Source organism: Mustelus asterias, chromosome 21 (genome assembly GCF_964213995.1).
Source record: "Mustelus asterias chromosome 21, sMusAst1.hap1.1, whole genome shotgun sequence".
Classification (NCBI taxonomy): Eukaryota; Metazoa; Chordata; class Chondrichthyes; order Carcharhiniformes; family Triakidae; genus Mustelus; species Mustelus asterias.
This window is the reverse complement of record NC_135821.1, coordinates 4,460,472-4,481,285: the sequence shown is the minus strand read 5'-3', so window position 1 is coordinate 4,481,285 and position 20,814 is coordinate 4,460,472. Positions and strand designations below refer to the sequence as shown.

General features: G+C 46.5%; 1 protein-coding gene across 3 annotated transcripts in view; it reads right to left on the bottom strand.

Annotated features, from left to right (window-relative positions):
* The window catches only part of LOC144509043 (transcription intermediary factor 1-beta-like), a 108,564-nt gene extending 88,159 nt beyond the window's left edge, over positions 1-20,405 (bottom strand). For all 3 annotated transcript variants that reach the window (XM_078237323.1, XM_078237324.1, XM_078237325.1), the window contains exon 1: positions 20,025-20,405. In XM_078237323.1, the coding sequence (XP_078093449.1) occupies positions 20,025-20,355 (331 nt within the window). In that variant the 5' untranslated portion in view covers positions 20,356-20,405. The remainder of the gene's footprint in view (positions 1-20,024) is intronic.
* Between the last annotated feature and the right edge of the window lie 409 nt (positions 20,406-20,814).

Sequence of the window (20,814 nt, the reverse complement as noted above, 5' to 3'; positions counted from 1 at the left end):
CAAAAGTCACAAACATAGCCCAGTCCATCACACAATCCAGCCTTCCACCCATTTGACACTGTCTACACTTCCTGCTGTCTCGGAAAAGCAGCCAGCATAATTAAGGGACCCCCCCCCCTCCCACCCCCTGGACATTCTCTCTTCCACCTTCTTCCGTCAGGATAAAGATACAAAAGTCTGAGGTCACGACTCAAGAACAGCTTCTCCCCTGCTGCTGTCAGACTTTTGAACCGACTTACCTCGCATTCAGTTGATCTTTCTCTACACCCTGGCTATGACTGTAACACTACATTCTGCACTCTCTCCTTTCCTTCTCTATGAACGGTATGTGTTGTCGGTATAGCGCGCAAGAAACAATTCATTTCACTGTATACTAATACATAAATCAAAATCAAAATCAGGTAGTGTATGAGATTCTGCTTTTTAATTCCTACCACATGCACGAGTGTAACAATATGAAATGTTCCCCCTTTTCATCAATTTCTATTCAGCTCAGCTCCCCCCAACCGTGTAAGTACTCAAGATGACTCAGCAAAAAAAGAATATCGACGAAAGCGGAGTCAGAAAACCCCGAGCTCTAATCTTTCGAACCAGCTGAACTGGGTGGTGGCAGGGTTCTCAAGTGACTTTAGAATCAGGGGTCCAACAATGTGGAAGAGTCAGATTTCCTGCTCCTGACTGCGGTGTGGCAGTTGCTGCATGAGTGCGCATGCATGAACAGGAGAGGGAGGCGTGTCTGTACCCGGCCACGACAGAACTGTATGTTCACTGCCAAAAGTCCTCACGAAAATAATGCCACTGGTGTGAAACTATCTTTCAGGCTCCAACACTCAACATGGGGCAGCATTGGGCGGCACGGTGGTTAGCACTGCCGCCTCACAGCGCCAGGGTCCCGGGTTCGATTCCCGGCTTGGGTCACTGTCTGTGCGGGGTCTGCACGTTCTCCCCGTGTCCGCGTGGGTTTCCTCCGGGTGCTACGGTTTCCTCCCAGTCCAAAGATGTGCGGGTTAGGTTGATTTGCCATGCTAAATCGCCCCTTTAGTGTCAGGGGGATTCGCAGGGTAAATGCATGGGGTTATGGGGATAGGGCCTGGGAGGGATTGCGGTTGGTACAGACTCTATGGGCAAATGGCCTCATTCTGTGCTGTAAGGATTCTATTCTATTCATTACCGCACTGTATCGAGGAAATGAGAATTATGGGTGGAACCGTGATCATGACAAGGGCAAAAAGGAGGAAAGCTTTGTTATAGGATTTCACTAACTGCATTCACAATGCACTATAACATAATGGGGGCAGGATAGGCCATAAGACCCTCAATCCTGCCCCATTTTGTGAAATTGTGGCTGATCTTTGAAGTTTATTGTCACAAGTAGGTTTACAGAATTTCACAGTAATTTCATTGCAGTGTTAATGTATGCCTTACTTGTGAGTAATAAATAAATTTTTAATTGTAAAACAAGTTACTGTGTAAATCCTCTAGTCGGCACACTCCAGCACCTGTTCCGGTACACAGAGGGAGAATTTTGCTGTCTTGCGCCACATCTTTGAATGTTGGTAATTTGTTTTGATTTAGAAGGTGAAGTTTGGGAGTAAAATACATCTAGGGAACCTTTTACTACCCGGTGCTTAGGGCCAATGCACCTAACCAGCACATCTTTGGACTATGGGAGGAAATCGGAGCATCCGGAGGAAACCCACGCAGACACGGGCAGAACGTGCAGATTCTGCACAGTGACCCAAGCTGGGAAGCGAAACTGGGTTTCTGGCGCTGTGAGGCAGCAGTGCTAACCACTCCGTGTTGCCCCTCAATTGTATGTTCCTGCCTGATCTCCATATCCCTCGATTCCTTTAAGAGCCCAAAATCGACTGATCTCAGCCTTGAATATACCCAACAACTGAGCATTCACAATCATCCCGGGTGAAAAGAATCCCGAGTGAAGAAATTTCTCCTCATGGTTATCCGCTTATCCTGAGACTGTGACCCCCTAGTTCTAGATTCCCCAGTCAGGGGGAAATAGCCTTTCAACATCCACCCTGTCAAGGCCTTTCAGAGTCTTCTACGTATGAACGAGGCCACCTCTGATTCTTCCAATCTCCAGACAGTATAGGCCAAACTACTCGATCTTTCCTCAGAAGACAAGCCTTCCACTCCGGCAATCAATCTAGCAAACCATCATGGAACCCTCTCTCAGACAAGCACATTGTCCGTTAGATACGGAGACCAAAACCATGCGCAGTACTCCAGGTGTAATCTCACAACACCAGGTTAAAGTCCAATAGGTTTATTTGGTAGCACAAACTTTCGGAGCGCTGCCCCTTCATCAGGTGAGTGGAGCATTGGGTTCATAAACAGGGCATATATAGACACAAACTCAATTACAAGATAATGGTTGGAATGCGAGTCCAAATAGGTAATCAAGTCTTTACAGGTGCAGACAATGTGAGTGAAGAGAGGGTTAAGCACAGGTTAAAGAGATGTGTATTGTCTCCAGCCAGGACAGTTAGTGAGATTTTGCAAGCCCAGGGAAGTCGTGGGGGTTACAGATAGTGTGACATGAACAAGATCCCGGTTGAGGCCGTCCTCATGTGTGCGGAACTTGGCTATCCATTTCTGCTCAACGATTCTGCGGTGTCATGTGTCGTGAAGGCCGCCTTGGAGAACACTTACCCGAAGATCAGAGGCTGAATGCCCATGACTGCTGAAGTGTTCCCCGACAGGAAGGGAACACTCCTGCCTGGTGATTGTCGAGCGGTGTTCATTCATCCATTGTCGTAGCGTCTGCATGGTCTCCCCAATGTACCATGCCTCGGGGCATCCTTTCCTTCAGCGTATCAGGTAGACAACATTGGCCAACCATCATTGACAGAGTGGAAATTCGGGTCCTCAGCTCTACTTCACATTTGCATTCTGGAGCACTCTTCCCAGGAAAATTAAAGTGAAAATTAAAGTTAAAAAGTTTATTTATTAGTCACAAGTAACCGTGCTGCTACCACGCCACCAATGGCACAAATCTACAATTGCAGCACTGGGTAGCAAAGGTTCCCTAGATGTATTTTACTCCCAAACTTCATCTTCTAAATCAAAATAAGTTACCAACATTCAAAGATGTGGCACAGGACAGCAATCTTCACCAACGAATTCTGTCAGGAACAGATAGGTATAACATCCAAGAGCCAGACCACCACATTCACAGTTGAGTTCCATGGCAGAACACAAACTAAGATAAACTCAGTCCGGAGTACATGCTCAAATGCATCTAAATCTCTAGGGTTACATTATGGTCTTGTAATTCCATTCCACGTAACCAATGTACCACGCAGAGCAGTGGGAACTGACCGACGGAAAAGGGTGCTTTGGATCAAATGCTTGCAAGGGCAATACCCCAAGCATCACCTGTAACGCTGGCACGTTCAATAGTTCACATAGCCACATCACAGACATTATAGCCCCCTCCATTCGCCCCCTCACTCCATTAGTGATGTGTAATAAATGGACAGATGCTATCCGTGATAGGCAGCCAAGAGAGAAAATAACCCTTTGTCAGACTGCAGCACATTGGGATCAGACTGAACACTCAGTCCACAATTGCTCCCACAGCAAAGCTTTTAGGGAGCATATAGTATGCTAATTAGCCATGATTTGCATTTTTAAATTAGGTTAATTAGAAGACAAACATTCTTGAAGGCCACAAGTTTTATCCTTGGGAAACTTGGGGAGTATATATTAATTATACCATTAGGACTAAAGTATGAATATCATATGCTAATTATACATAATTGCACAAGCAAATTAGATTAAATTATATTTTCCGCTTTGCTCTACAAAACTGGAAACATTAATTATGCTAATTCGATTTATTTACATATGTTCAATACTTCTGGCTTCAGTTGTTCAGGATGTTTTTTGTTCTAATTAACCTGTTGTATTCCCCGCATCATATAGGATATGAACATTTCAATGCAGTAACTTGCAAGGCGGACATTGAATTATAGGAGGGGGGAAAGATATTTGGTTCCAAGATTCAACTTACTTCAAACAAAGGGTAGACATATCTGAAGCTCAAGCACGAAATCTAAATTTACTCAGTAAAAGTTAATCCAATTAGCATAGTATATTTTCCTAATTGCACAATGACTGGCTTCAGAAAAGCGAGGAGACACTTTATAAAAGTTTTTTAAAAGTTTATTTATTAGTGTCACAAGTAGGCTTAGGTTCCTGTGAAAATCCCCTAGTCACCACACTCCGGCGCTTGTTCGGGTACACTGAGGGAGAATTTAGCATGGCCAATGCACCCTAACCAGCACGTCTTTCGGACTGTGGGAGGAAATCTTGAGCACCCGGAGGAAACCCACGCAGACACGGGAAGAACGTGCAAACTCCACACAGACAGTGACCCAAGCCGGGAATCAAACCCAGGTCCCTGGCACTGTGCTGCAGCGCAGTGCTAACCGCTGCGCTGCAGCGCAGTGCTAACCGCTGCGCTGCAGCGCAGTGCTAACCGCTGCGCTGCAGCGCAGTGCTAACCGCTGCGCTGCAGCGCAGGGCTAACCGCTGCGCTGCAGCGCAGGGCTAACCGCTGCGCTGCAGCGCAGGGCTAACCGCTGCGCTGCAGCGCAGGGCTAACCACTGCGCTGCAGCAGGGCTAACCACTGTGCTGCAGCAGGGCTAACCACTGCGCTGCAGCAGGGCTAACCACTGCGCTGCAGCAGGGCTAACCGCTGCGCTGCAGCGCAGGGCTAACCACTGCGCTGCAGCAGGGCTAACCACTGTGCTGCAGCAGGGCTAACCACTGCGCTGCAGCAGGGCTAACCACTGTGCTGCTGTGTATGCAGCATGTGAATCAGCTAAGTCAATCACTGACCAAGACTAGAATTTTGGAACCTCTAGTCTCTTTTGATTATTTATAGCTCTCCACTTTCCTGCTTCATTGATATTTTATGTGATGTGCAATGCTTTGCCTCTGATCATTAACCAACAGTCTCTCCAAACATTGAACTAACATCACCTTAAGCATTCACCAGCACAGGGAGGTTGCAATGTGCACCATCTCCAGACCGCAGGGTAGCAACTCATCGAGCCTTTCCGATGGCACCTCCCAAACTCATGATCTCAACCAGCCAGGCGGTGGCAGTGCGTGACAAACAGATTTAGTTCACATGCCATCGCAACTGGAACACACACCGGGGTTCCTTCACGGACTTGGAATCAAAATCCTGGAAAACCCTGTCGCACAGCAGAGGGGGGAGCACCTTCACCACATGCTACCGCCACCACGGAGGGGGCATTGGCAATGAATGCTACCTACCAGTGACACGAATACCACAAGAATTAAGGCTTTAAATCTACAATTTTCTACACAAGTTTATTTATTAGTCACAAGCAAGGCTTACATTAACACTGCAATGAAGTTACTGTAAAAATCCCCTCGTTGCCTGTTCGGGTACACTGAGGGAGAATTTAGCATGGCCAAACCACCTAACCTGCACATCTTTGGGATGTGGGAGGAAACTGGAGCACCCGGAGGAAACCCACACAGACATTGGGAGAACGTACAAACTCCACACAGACCTAAGCCGGGAATTGAACCCAGGTACCTAGCGTTGTGAGGCAGCAGTGCTAACTACCGTGCCAAGACAGGAACAATCTGTGGAGTGAGCATCCCATGGCATTGCTTTTAAGAAAAGTATTCCTAAAAACATAGACCCTAACCAAAATAACCGATACTGACCAATCTGCCTCAGTCCTTCCACCTGACTATTTTCCAACCATTCCAAGATTAACATATCAACTGGCATTTCTATCTTAAAAACAGAAAGTGCTGGGACTAGCGAGAGTAAATAAATGGGGTTACGGGAGTGGAGCCTGGGTGAGATTGTGGTAGGTGCTGACTTGATGGGCCAAATGGCCTCCTTCTGCACTGTAGGGATTCTATGAAATACTCATACCTGGCAGCATCACAGGGAGCGCAAGACTGAAAAACTGAAGGATCATTATCAGCTCAAGATGTTAACTCTGTTTCTTTCTCCACCTGCTGAATTTTCCCAACATTTTCCATTTTGATTTTTTTATTCCTGGTATATGCAGCATTTTGGCGTTTTAATTCCCTTTAAAAGTTGAACTAAACAGATTCAGATCCCACTAAAAGATACACGGGAAATGAGCTTAAAGTTTATTTATTTATTCGTCACAAGTAGGCTTACATTAACACTGCAATGAAGTTACTGTGAAAATCCCCACACTCCGGCGCCTGTTCGGGTACACTGAGGGAGAATTTAGCACGGCCAAACTAGCCGTCTTTCAGACTGTGGGAAGAAACCACAGAAAGCAAATAACACCACACAGAAGACTGGAAACAAAAGAAAACCATGTTCGGGTACCTTCTCAAGACTGAAGTTGAGTACCTAGCATGCCAGAAATAGTGGTTCTGTTACTGCATTAGCAATCCAAAGGCCTGCATTGATGGTCAAGGGGTACAAGCACAAATTCCAACACAGCTGTTTGGAAATTTAAATGCAATTCATGAAATAAACCTGTAATTAAAAAGTTTAACGCGTGTTGACCACAAAACTTTCAATACCCTAAACCCCAATCTGATTCACTAGTGTACTTTAGGCTAAAAAATCTGCCAACCGTTCACAGTCTGGCCGACATCTGGTCAGGCCCCACTTGGACCAGTGTGAGCAGTTTTGGGCCCCGTATCGAAGGAAGGATGTGCTGGCCTTGGAAAGGATCCAGAGGAGGTTCATAAGAATGATCCCTGGAATGAAGAGCTTGTCGTATGAGCAACGGTTGAGGACTCTGGGTCTGTACTCGTTGGAGTTTAGAAGGATGAAGGGGGGGGGGAATCTTATTGAAACTTACAGGATACTGAGGGGCCCGGATAGAGTGGGCATGGAGAGGATGTTTCCACTAGTAGGAAAAACTAGAACTAGAGGGCGGCACGGTGGCTAGCACTGCTGCTTCACAGCGCCAGGGACCCGGGTTCGATTCCCGGCTCGGGTCACTGTCTGTGTGGAGTTTGCACGTTCTCCCCATGTCTGCGTGGGTTTCCTCCGGGTGCTCCGGTTTCCTCCCACATTCTGAAAGATGTGCGGGTTAGGGTGCATTGACTCGAACAGGCGCCGGACTGTGGCGACTAGGGGAATTAAACAGTAACTTCATTGCAGTGTTAATGTAAGCCTTACTTGTGACTAATAAATAAACTTTACTTTACAACCTCAGACTAAAAGGACGATCCTTTAAAACAGATGAGGAGGAATTTCTTCAGTCAGAGAGTGGTGAATCTGGAACTCTTTGCCACAGGTGGAGGCCAGCTCATTGAGTGTCTTTAAGGCAGAGATAGATAGGTTCTTGATCAATTAGGGGAACAGGGGTTATGGGGAAAAAGGCAGGAGAATGGGGATGAGAAAAATCTCAGCCATGATTGAATGGTGGGGCAGCCTCGATGGGCCGACCCAATTCTGCTCCTGTTTCTTATGTGGTTCCAGAATCACAGCAATGGAACTGCCCACTGAAATGGCCCAGGAAGTGTTTACTGCCACCTTCTGAAGGGCAAGTAGGCACGGCGACATCCATATTCTGTGAATCAATAAAAAGATCGCAGCGAGTCTCATGGTTCGGCTGGCAAAAAAGCAGCACGCACTAAGTTTGCGAGGATGTCCTTGCTTGAATTCGCCATTTATATAGACTCTGCTGATTTGAGTCAGTGCAGAGTGTAAGAATTGGGCTCAATGCCCCTTTACAAGGAGGAACTAACCCAAAGGTGTCTCATACTACATCAAGGGAGGCACGGTGGTTAGCACTGCTGCCTCACAGCTCCAGGGACTTGGGTTCGATCCCTGGCTCGGGTCACTGTCTGTGCGGAGTCTGCACATTCTCCCCGTGTCTGCGTGGGTTTCCTCCGGGTGCTCCGGTTTCCTCCCACAGTCTGAAAGACGTGCTGGTTAGGGTGCATTGGCCCGACCAGGCGCCGGAGTGTGGCGACTAGGGGAATTTCACAACAACTTCATTAGTGTTAAAGACTAGGGGATTTTCACAGTAACTTCACTGCACTGTTAATGTAAGACTTACTTGTGACTAAACTTTTAAATTCTCCCTCTGTGTACCCGAACAGGTGCTGGAGTGTGGTGACTAGGGGATTTTCACATTAACTTCATTGCAGTGTTAATGTACGTCTACTTGTGACTAATAAATAAACTAACTTTACTTCTCAACAGTTCTTGCCCTGAAGCGTGTGCACTTGGATGTAGGATGAGGGCAGAATCAGATATGACTATGATAACACCTGCATTCAAGCACTCACCAGTCAGACTTGCCAGGGAAGGAAGGCAACTTGGGTTAGGTATTGGAGGGCACCTGACAGGGAATAATATGTTAAAACTGGAAGGAAGAATCAGGTTGCGTAAGACAAGTTGAAGAGTTCCACACAAAAAACTGCCTACAGGTTTGAAACCAATTAGAGGTTTTCTCATTACATCCCACACAAGGTTTTAATTATATGCAAAATTTCCAGCAATATTTCCAAATGCATCTATCCAAAATGCAAATTTATTCATTACAGCTTGAGATTGATTGCAATTTGTTCATATGCAAATGTCTACAATGAACAAGCAAACCACTCAAAACTTGTTCTGAAACAAAATTTAATATTAAAATGGCTGGTTGATGCTATAGAACTTGAATATTCCTGCAAAGAGATTTGCTTTTTAAAAACAAAATTATTCCCTTCTCAGAGTTACAAGGACAATGCACAGAGTGGACGGGGCAAGCCCTTAATCCACCTCCTGCTTGCTCCAAAAACCAATTCAAATTCAAACTGAATTCAATTCACGGTCCTCACAGAAGATATCCTAGATCCAAGCCAACAAGAACAGACATTACACCTGATCTCGGGCTTGATCCTACACTCGATCCTAGCCAAAAAGGCCAAGAGGCAGAAAGGCTTGCTGCCAAAGCCTTGCATGCATCAGGACAAATTCAAGAATGCCAAATTTCAAATGTTCACAACAATTTACAGTAAAGGAGAAAAGGGTGCGGATTGGTTGGCAAGTCAACACTGATTGGCCAAGGTAAGGGCAAAACACTGTGAATGCTGGATTCTCCCTCCACAGATACTGTCAGACCTGCTGAGATTTCCGAGGCATGCCATGGAGAAAGCAAAGGAGGAAACAACCGCTTCCCTAAACTCCTGGGTAATTCAAAAAAGGCACACGGTTTGAACATAATGTGGAGATGCCGGCATTGGACTGGGGTAGGCACAGTTAAAAGTCAACACCAGGTTAAAGTCCAAAAGGTTTATTTGGTAGCACAAGCTTTCGGAGCACTGCTCCTTCATTAGGTGATGGACTTTAACCTGGTGTTGTGACGTTTGAACATAGAATAGAATCATAGACATTATCATAGAATCCCTACAGTGCAGATGGAGGCCATTCAGCCCATTGAGCCTGCATCGACAACAATCTCACCCAGGCCTTAACCCAGTAATCCCATGTATTTATCCTGATAATCCCCTGACACAAAGGCGCAAATTATCAAATTATCATTCAAGAGAAAGCTGGAACCTCTCCAGAGTGGAGACTTTGCATAAGAGATAGATGCTCTAACATGATGTTTTAAAGTTTATTTATTATGTCACAAGTAGGCTTACATTCACACTGCTACTGTGGAAATCCACAGGTTACTGTGAAAATCCCCTAGTCACCACACTCCGGTGCCTATTCGGGTACACGGAGACAGAATTTAATATGGCCAATGCGCCTAAGCAGCACATCTTTCGGACTGTGGGCGGAAACTGGAGCACCTGGAGGAAACGCACACAGACATGGGAAGAATGTGCAAACTCCACACAGACGGTCACCCAAGGCCAGAATTGGACCCGGGTCCCTGGTGCTATGAGGCAGCAGTGTTAACCACTGTGCCACCCATCTGTCCTGTTTGCAGAAACCAGACCCATACATATGCGTACGTTGCTTCTAACAAGCACAAATGATCCACATTACAAGCTTGACTGATTATCTTAACTTGTTTGCTCATGTAGCTGTTAGGATTGTTCAGCAAGTGCTGCCCAACGCAGAATCACATGTAACCGCAGTCACTTCACAAGCACAGTCTGAACTCTGCCCATCACAAACTACTGAAGAAACATCCTGCATGATTCAGTCAGCAGTCTATCGGGCCCACAGACCTGTCATCGGCACTGAAATTCATACACAACATTGCTCCACTGTGAGATAGACACCCTGCCAACCGCACCCAAGGTTCCTACTCCATATGGTTTTCATGCAACACCTTGTCCCTTATCAAAGTACACCCAGTTCACGTGTCTTCAACCCCAATGGGTCCATCCTCTTTGCTTAAGAACTTCAAGACACCACCCATGTTCTGCCACATCCACCTGAGCTTCTAAACTTTATGCAGGCAGCATGGTGGCTAGTACTGCTGCCTCACACTGCCAGGGATCAGGAAAATCCCCCATCCCTTCAGCAACAAACTTCCAGATTGTTGAAAGACAGTGCAATCTAATATTTCTCCCGAATCACCTAGTTCTAACCTTTAAGATCTTGTACCCATTCTTAATTCTCCCAACAGGGGGAAGCTCCTCTTAATGTATCCTACTGCATCCTGTAAACATTTAAAGGATGTTTAAATCCTTTAAACATGGTTCAATTCCAGCCTCGGGTGACTATTTGTGTGGAGTTTTCACGTTCTCCCCATGTCTGCGTGGGTTTCCTCCCACAGTCCGAAAGACGTGCTTGTCAGGTGCACTGGCCATGCTAGATTGTCCCTTAGTGTCAGGGAGATTAGCAGTGCAAATACATGGGGTTAAAGGGATTGCTTGCCGGTGCACAGAGCTGGAACAGGACTTGACGAGCAGTAGCTCCAAGGGACATTCTTGTTTTGGTCATCGATCCAGTGAAATGTAGACACTTGTCTCTGAGCTAGGGATGAATATGGAGATTGAAATCAATCAGACTTTTGCTGGGGCGGCACAGCACAGTGGTTAGCACTGCTGCCTCGCAGCTCGAGGGGCCTGGGTTCAATTCCTGGCTTGGGTCACTGTCTGTGTGGAGTTTGCACATTCTCCCTGTGTCTGCGTGGGTTTCCTCCAGGTGCTCCGATTTCCTCCCACAGTGCAAAGATGTGCAGGTTAGGTTGATTGGCCATGCTAAATTGCCCCTTAGTGTCCCGGGGTGTGTATGTTAGAGAGATTAGTGGGGTAAATATGTGAGGTTGCGGGTATAGGGCCTGAATGGGATCGTTGTCGGTTTAGACTCGATGGGCCGAATGGCCTCCTTCTGCACTGTAGGGTTTCTATGATTCTATGATTATTTTGCTGCCACTAGTAAATACTTATGGGCCGAATGGCCACTTCCTGCACTGTAGGGATTCTATGATTCTATTTCAAATGCCTTGATCAGATCATCCTTCAATATTCAAACCAAGTTCATGTGACCTACCTCAATTTAATCCTCTATACCCCAGTATCATTGACAAATCTGGACTGCGTCCTCTCTAAGATCAAGAGCTAGAATGTCTCTGGCACTTTTCACAACCTTAGAGCGTCCCAAAGCACCTTACAATCAATGGAGTGCTTTTGAAGTGTAGTCACTATTGTAATGTAAAACTGAGCGAAGGCAGCATTCCAGATGGGGCCTGATTATCCCCGTACAACTCAAGCACAACTTCCCTTTGTACTCGAGCCCCCCCCCCCTTGAGATAACATTCTACCAGCCTTTCGGCTTGCTTTGTGTACTAGTCTGAACTACTGACTACATTAGTTGATTCCAACAACCTTGTTCCAGCTCCGTTCCCACCCAACCGACTCTAAACTAGATTTCTTCCACTAGGGTTTCAGGTCAGGCTCCAGCCTTGCTTCATAATTTACAGAGGACCAAGCTCAAAGCTTAAATAAAGCAAAAAAAAGGACGCAGGAACACTGCCCTGTTCGAACAAAGATGGAACCATCCACATCCAGTCCGGCTGAAGCCATCAGGTAGCTCAATCAATATTGCGACCTCAGTGCTCCTTTTAAAAACTCATCACACACCCCAGTGAGGAGATGGCACCTCATTCTATTTACTTTGACCCCTGTGGTTATGCGTTAGGCAAAATCTTACTGCTACCATCAGGCCTGTAAAATAACCTCTTCAATGCGAGGGTCGCATTATTTCTACATTGTGCCAGATACCAATACAATGGTTAGAAATAAGTCTGAGGTCACGTACCAACCAACTCAAGAACAGCTTCTTCCCTGCTGCCACCAGACTTTTGAATGGACCTACCATGCATTAAGATCTTTCTCTACACCCTAGCTATGACTGTTACACTACATTCTGCACCCTCTCCTTTCCTTCTCTATGAACCGTATGTTTTGTCTGCATAGCATGCAAGGAACTGCTTTTCACTGTATCCCAATACATGTGACAATAATAAATCAAATCAGAAGTTAATAAGTGCAGGATTTTCTACACATATTTATTACAATCTTCAGACTTTAATACATACTCACTCATTTCCACAATTTTGGGCTGATGCTACAGTTAAGAAAGCCCCACCAATGCCTCTACTTTCTCAGAAAACTAAGGAAATTTGGCATGTCCGCTATGACTTTCACCAACCTTTACAGATGCACCATAGAAAGCATTCTTTCTGGTTGTATCACAGCTTGGTATGGCTCCTGCTCTGACCAAGGACGCGAGGAACTACAAAAGGGCGTGAATGTCACCCAGTCCATCACGCAAACCAGTCTCCCATCCATTGTCTACACTTCCCGCTGCCCCGGCAAAGCAGCCAGCATAATTAAGGACCCCACGCACCCCGGACATTCTCTCTTCCACCTTCTTCCTTCGGGAAAAAGATACAAAAGTCCGAGGTCACAGACCAACCGACTCAAGAACAGCTTCTTCCCTGCTACTGTCAGACTTTTGAATGGACCTACCTTATATTAAGTTGATCTTTCTCTACACCCTAGCTATGACTGTAACACTAGATTCTGCACCCTCTCTTTTCCTTCTCGATGTATGCTGTATAGCGCACAAGAAACAATACTTTTCACTATGTTAATACATGTGACAATAATAAATCAAATCAAAAATCTCTCTCTCACCTACCAAACAATACATTCTGCATTTCTTTATCAGGCAGCATGTTCCCCGAATCGACATAAACATGGCCACCTTGTTCTTGTTATGGAAATGAATGATACCCAGTGAGTCATGATTTTCTGTGCTAACCACATGAACATGACGCCTCCCACGGTGACTGCTTGTAAAACAACATCTGTTTATTCTGGCACAAGTTTGGAATGTCAACTGTTCCTCAAGAACCGCAAAGCAAAATAATTCCTTGGATTTTTAATGCTGCAGTTAATAAAATGCTGCTTTCAGAATTGGTTTATAAATTTAGCTTTAGGGTCACGGAACTCCTGAGATGCTGCGTCTGAAAATGTCTGATATCTAGATCAATTTCACCACTCCTTCCATTTTAAATAACCACTGGACATTTCTAATAATGTGACTGCCCTATTGGAACTATGGCTCCTGTTCTGGTGACACTGTATTGGGCACTTCTGCCTAGGAGCACTTTACACGATTCACTCTGTTCGCGTCATCCAATAACCACTTTAGGATCAGCTGCTCCCAGATCAACTCTACGCCGAGCCTCCTTCCCATTCCTTCCGCACGAGCTTGCAAGTGTTTTTCCTTCAAGCGTTTATCCAATTCCCTTTTGAAAGTTCCTGCTGGGGCGGCACGGTGGTTAGCACTGCTGCCTCACAGCGCCAGGGACCCGGGTTCGATTCCCGGCTTGGGTCACTGTCTGTGCGGAGTTTGCACGTTCTCCCCGTGTCTGCGTGGGTTTCCTCCGGGTGCTCCAGTTTCCTCCCACAGTCCGAAAGACGTGGTTAGGTGCATTGGCCATGGTAAATTCTCCCTCAGTGTACCCGAACAGGCGCCGGAGTGTGGTGACTAGGGGATTTTCATAGTAACTTCATTACATTGTTAATGTAAGCCTACTTGTGACACTAATAAATAAACTTTAAACTTTAACTACTCACCCTATTTCCATTCCTTCTGGTAGTGCATTTCAGATCAAAATAACTCACTGCTAAAAATAAACAACGCTGACCGATTGATTTGCCAGTCACCTTAATCATATGCCATCTGGTTACAGGCCCTTCTTGTCGGTTTCTGTTTATTTACTCCATCAAAGTCATTAAAGATTTTGAACATGTCTGTCAAACCTCCCACTAACCTTCTCTGCTTTGAAACCAATCCCAGCTTTCTGGAAGGCACGGTGGCACAGTGGTTAGCACTGCTGCTTCACAGCTGCAGGGATCTGGGTTCAATTCTGGTATGACCTATGTGTGTGGAGTTTGCATGTTCTCCCCATGTTTTAAAGTTTGTTTTATTTATTAGTGACAAGTAGATTCACATTTTACTGTGAAAATCCCTTAGTCGCCACACTCCGGCGCCTGTTCGGGTACACCGAGGGAGAATTTAGCACGGCCAATGCACCCTAACCAGCACGTCTTTCAGACTGTGGGAGGAAACCGGAGTACCCGGAGGAAACCCACGCAGACATGGGGAGAATGTGCAAACTTTGCACAGACAGTGACCCAAACCGGGAATCAAACCCGGGTCCCTGGCGCTGTGAGGCAGCAGTGCTAACCGCTGTGCCACCCACCACGTCTGCGTGAGTTTCCTCCGGGTGCTCTGGTTTCCTCCCACAATCCAAAGATGGGCGGGTTAAGTGGACTGGCCATTGTCAATTGTCCCTTAGTGCCCCAAGATGTATAGGTTAGATGGATTAGCCACGGAAAATGCATGGGTAATGGGAATAGGGTGGGGAAAGGGGTCTGGGTAAGATGCTCTAAGAGAGTCCTGCAGACGCAATGGGCCGAATGGCCTTTTCTGCATTGTAGGGATTCTACGATACTTCATCAAAGCCATTCATAATTTTGAACACATCTGTCAAACCTCCCATTAACCATCTCTGCTTTAAGAACAATCCCAGCTCCTCCAGTCTCTCCACATAACTGATGTTTCTCAACACTGGTGTCACTCAGTAAAATCTTCTCCAAGCCCTGTTTAAGGCCTTGACGTCCGTCTTAAAGTGCAGCGCACAAAATTAACACAATACCCCAGCTTTGGCCGAACCATATCAAGGTTTAACGTAACTTCCTTGCTTGTGTACACGTGAAAATATTTATTCCAGCATGAAGAAAATGGAGCTATTAACACAAAATGTAATCATTTTAAACTGAGCTGTTACCAAACAGGGTCATATTCCCGAGGCAGCTATCAAAGGGTTTGCTTTGTTAACATGGTGGGTGAATACATTAAATATCAGCTCAGGATTAGTTAAAATAACCAATCTGTATTACATAGAAACTAGAAGCAGGAGGAGGCCATTCGGCCCTTTGAGCCTGTTCTGCCTTTCATTTTGATCATGGCTGATCATTAAATTCAACATCCTGATCACTCTTCAATGCTAAACTAGACTCGCTGGAGCCCAAATGTGCAAATCCATCCAAGCTGTAACTTCACTCCCAAAGGACCCACATATCCTTTCTGAAAGCTACATCATAGCATTGGCACTTGAAGAGGCACAAACTTTAAGATTCCCTTAACAACATATGTTAAAAGTCATGAATTATCTGATTAATATGTACAAATTAAGACTTTATCATTTATCTACAGTAGAATATAACTTGAGCCTTATTAATTACACAAATGTGCCAATGAGGTTAAGTCTAATGGACAGCAGTTCATAGAGCACAGTCTGAAAGACCTGCTGGTTAGGGGCATTGGCTGTGCTAAATTCTCCCTCAGTGTACCCGAACAGGCGCTGGAGTGTGGCGACTAGTGGAATTTCACAGTAACTTCATTGCAGTGTTAACGTACGCCTACTTGCGACACTAATAAATAAAGATTAAACATTCCCCCCATATCCCTTGATCCCTTTAGCCCCAAGAGCTATATCTAATTTCTTCTTGAAATCACACAACGTTTTGGACTCAACTACTTTCTGTGGCAGGGAGTTCTGTACATTCACCACTCTCTGGGTGAAGAAATTTTTCCTCACCTCAGTCCTAACAGCGAGTCTACCCCTTATCCTCAAACTGTGACCCCCTAGTCCTGGACTCCCCCACCATTGGGAACATTCTGAATCCATCCTGCTTAATACTGCTGGAATTTTATAAGTTTCTATATGAGATCCCCTCTCACTCATCTAAACCCCAATGAATACAATCCTAACCGACTTAAGTCTCTCCTCATAGGATATAACATTAAACGCCTTACTCACTGTCGAATCCAGAACTTGCATTTATAAAGCACCTTTATTATAGGAAAATATCACAAGGCATTTCACAAGAACAAAGCAATTCCACTTCAACACAAGTGATCAACCTCCACATACAAGCACATTTAGGGAGAAGAGTCCGAGCTCAATGTCCTGCGATCCACCCCTCAGCCGTCTCTGCTCCGAGGAAAAAAATCCCAGTCTACCCAAACTCTCCACCTAGTTGCAATTTTCAAGTGTTGGCAACATTCTTGTAGATCTCCTATGGACTATGTTTAGAGCGATTCTGTAATGCGGTGACCAGAGCTGTAGACAAAATCTCAGCTTTAGCTCACCAAGAATTACATCCCGACTTATATATTCAACACTTCACCCAATAAAGTATTCCATATGCTGTCTTCTCCACCTTTGTACCTGTCCTGCCATTTCCAGCGATCTGTGGACATGCACTAAGGCATCGCAGCTCCTCAACCCCACAAAACCATCCCAGTTATTGAGTATTCCCTTGCTGCGTTTGTATTGCCCAGACGGATTCCTTACACTTGACTGAATTCCATTTGCCACTTTTCCACCCACTCAACAAAGCCATTGATATAATTCTGCTATCCTCAGGTCACATGGCCAATGGTTGTGCCATCTGCAAATTGCCTGATCACGCCTTCAACAGTTACGATCAAATTATTAATGTATACAACAAACAGCAAGGGCCCGAACACCAAGCCCTGCGGAACACCACTGGAAACCACTTTCCATTTACAAAAACACCCGTCGACCATTACTCTTTGTTTCCAGGCGACACAGTGGTTAGCACTGCTGTCTCGCAGGGCCAGGGACCCGGGTTCTATTCCCAGCTTGGTTCACTGTCTGTGCGGAGTCTGCACGTTCTCCCCGTGGGTTTCCTCCGGGTGCTTTGGTTTCCTCCCACACTCCAAAGACGTGCTGGTTAGGTGCACTGGCCATGTTGAATTCTCCCTCAGTGTACCTGAACAGGTACCAGAGTGTGGTGACTAGGGGATTTTCACAGTAACTTCATTGCAGTGTTAATGTAAGCCTACTTGTGACACTAATAAATAAACTTAAAAGACAAAAACCCAGCTTGACTGTAACACTACATCATGCACCCTCTCCTTTCCTTCTCCCTTACGTATTCTATACTTTGTCTGTATAGCACACAAGGAAAAATACGTCTCACTGTATACCAATACATGTGACAATAATAAATCAAATAAATACTATTAAAAGATCCACACAATGCATCAATTAATCTCAAGCCGTGCAGACAGTAGAACGCTACATGAAACTTCACGCGACAAAAAAAAACTGAGTACAAACTATAGAAATCACCTGCTAAACTTAGATCGTGCTTGCAGAGTCAAAGTGATGTAACACTACACCGACTTGCATTTACTAGTACAATGCCTTGCAACCTACATTGCTCCCAGTTGCACATTCTCCCCTCCTCCCTCCCATTCAAGGCAATGAATGGATTGAGGCAGTTAACAGGTTGTCTATGGAACGGTGATCTTCAGCCAATTGTGTGGACTGGGACTCGGCAGGCCTGCGTGCATTCCTTGACAACACTATTCAATACTGGAATTTTGCCATCAAAACCGACAGCTGAGCAGTGCAAACACTCTGCCAAGTGATAGGTAACTCTCCGACCGGTTAATGCTGAAGTGCATCTTTGCCCAGCATGCAAATTCCGAAGCAATTAAATGCATCCAGCACGTCAAGTCAAATCACCGCGCAAAATAATTTTTTCTAATTCCACCCAAGATTAAAATCACAACAGCAAAAGGGAAACAGTACGTGCACACAAAGTAGTTTCAATAACTATTCCGCAAGGATGAAATTCAATGACAATTTATGTGGAAAGAGGATTTATAGTCCATGTTTCTTACTACTGCAGCAGGTTGCTCCTTCCAGCTGCTAAGTACTTCCAGTCTGCTACTCAGTCATTTAAATTTACCCAGCAACAAGTGCCAACCTACCAAAATTCCAAACATACATATCTGTTTAAAAAAATCCTACCACAACCACACACCCTCTCGTCAATGCCAACCACTGTCCTGTTACACTCATGATGTGGAGATGCCGGCGTTGGACTGGGGTAAACACAGTAAGAAGTTTAACAACACCAGGTTAAAGTCCAACAGGTTTATTTGGTAGCAAAAGCCACACAAGCTTTCGGAGCTCTAAGCCCCTTCTTCAGGTGAGTGGGAATTCTGTTCACAAACAGAGCTTATAAAGACACAGACTCAATTTACATGAATAATGGTTGGAATGCGAATACTTACAACTAATCAAGTCTTTAAGAAACAAAACAATGTGAATGGAGAGAGCATGAAGACAGGCTAAAAAGATGTGTATTGTCTCCAGACAAGACAGCCAGTGAAACTCTGCAGGTCCACGCAACTGTGGGAGTTACAAATAGTGTGACATGAATCCAATATTAGAGCTCCGAAAGCTTGTGTGGCTTTTGCTACCAAATAAACCTGTTGGACTTTAACCTGGTGTTGTTAAACTTCTTACTGCTGTTACACTCAGACATCTGGTCAGAAACCAGCTCCATATTTTGCCTAATAACTATAAACCCCATTCCCCAGATCTCCACCTTATAGCTTTAGATTCACCCTCACTCTCCCAGACCATCTCACTCAATCCAACCCTCCTTCACTGCCTCCTCAGAACCCACCCTAATTCCACCCACCCGATCACACCCTCACCCTCCCACTCTTCCTGCACCACTACCTCTTGGAATTCCTTCATTCCCCAGTCCAAACTTGATTCCCTCCAATCCCCTTCACTCCCTGCTCAGATATTCCTCACACCCCCATCCTACACTCTTCTCACTCCTACTCCTCTCTCTTCCATTACCCCTTGTCTCCTCCTCCCCGACCCCATCAATCCACCCTCCCCATCACCTCTTTCCCCCTCTCTCCCCTCCACCCATTCCACCTCCCCTCCACCCATCCCCATATACCCCTTCTTTCTCCCTCTTTCCCCCAATCCTTCCTCATCCCACCTCCCCCCCCACTCCCCAACAGCCTGTCCTAGTGCTCCCCACACCGACACTATGGTTAAGAAAGCCCACCAATGCCTCTACCTTCTCAGAAGACGAAGGAAATTTGGCATGTCAGCTACGACTCTCACCAACATTTACAGATGCACCATAGAAAGCATTCTTTCTGATGTATCACAGCTTGGTATGGCTCCTGCTCTGCCCAAGACCACAAGGAACTACAAAAGGTTGTGAACGAAGCCTAATCCATCACTCAAACCAGTCTCCCACCCATTGACTCTGTCTACACTTCCCGCTGCCTCGGGAAAAGCAGCCAGCATAATCAAGGACCCCACGCACCCCGGACATTCTCTCTTCCACCTTCTTCCGTCGGGAAAAAGATACAAAAGTCTGAGGTCACGTACCAACTGACTCAAGAACAGCTTCTTCCCTGCTGCTGTCAGACTTTTGAATGGACCTACCTCGCATTAAGTTGATCTTTTTCTACACCCTAGCTATGACTGTAACACTACATCCTTTCCTTCTCTATGAACGGTATGCTGTCTGTATAGCGCGCAAGAAACAATACTTTTCACTGTGTGTTAATACGGGTAGAAGTTACCCCAGTCCAACGCCGGCATCTCCACATCATGTTAATACAGGTGACAATGATAAATCAGATTAAATAATAAATCAGAATCTCCTCCCGCGGCCTTACCTTCAGGCAGCGGCGGGCTGGGGTTGCCGCTGAGGCAGGCCTTGCACAGGGAGTGGAGGCAGGGCAGGAGCCGGGGCTGCCGCTCCCTCAGGGCCTCCCGGCACAGGCCGCAGCGCTCCAACTGGCTCAGCTCGGCCGCTGCGTCAGGCGGGGGCGGCTCGGCCTCGGCCTGGACCGCGGGCCTCGCGCCCTCGGCCGCCCACACGGTGGTGGTGGTGGTGGAGGAGGCGGCATCCCCAGCGGGCAGCGGGGCTCGGACTGGGGCGGCCTCCATGGCGGTGGCGGCGGCAGCGCCGGGTTCGGGCCGCTCAGCGGCGCGGCCGCGGCTCATTGTGACGGGCGGCCATTGCTCCCCGCCGTCAACGCGGCTCCAGGTCTCGCGAGAACTGAACGGAAGGCAGGGCCAGGATGACACCTCCCCGCCCCTTGACGTCTGAGTGCCTGAACGTCAGCGGGCGTGCCGACGCCGCTCTATGTGCTGACGTCAAGGTGCCTGAGCGTCTCCCGTCGCGCTGTATTAGGTGATGACGTCCGAATGCGTTGACCTCACCGGGCGTGCCTACGTCATTCTGCGGGATGACGTCACAGTACCCTGACGTCACGATCCCTGCCGACATTGCTCTGCGTGTTGCCGTCACAATGCACGTCCCCGCCCCTGGAGGTCAATGACCTGAGCCATCCCTCCCTCCCCTGGACCCCAGACATGCTCTGGGGGAGGCAATGGGTTCAAACCCCACCAGCGCTGGTGGGATTCAATTCATAAGATGCTGCAGATTGCCCCTTAGTGTCC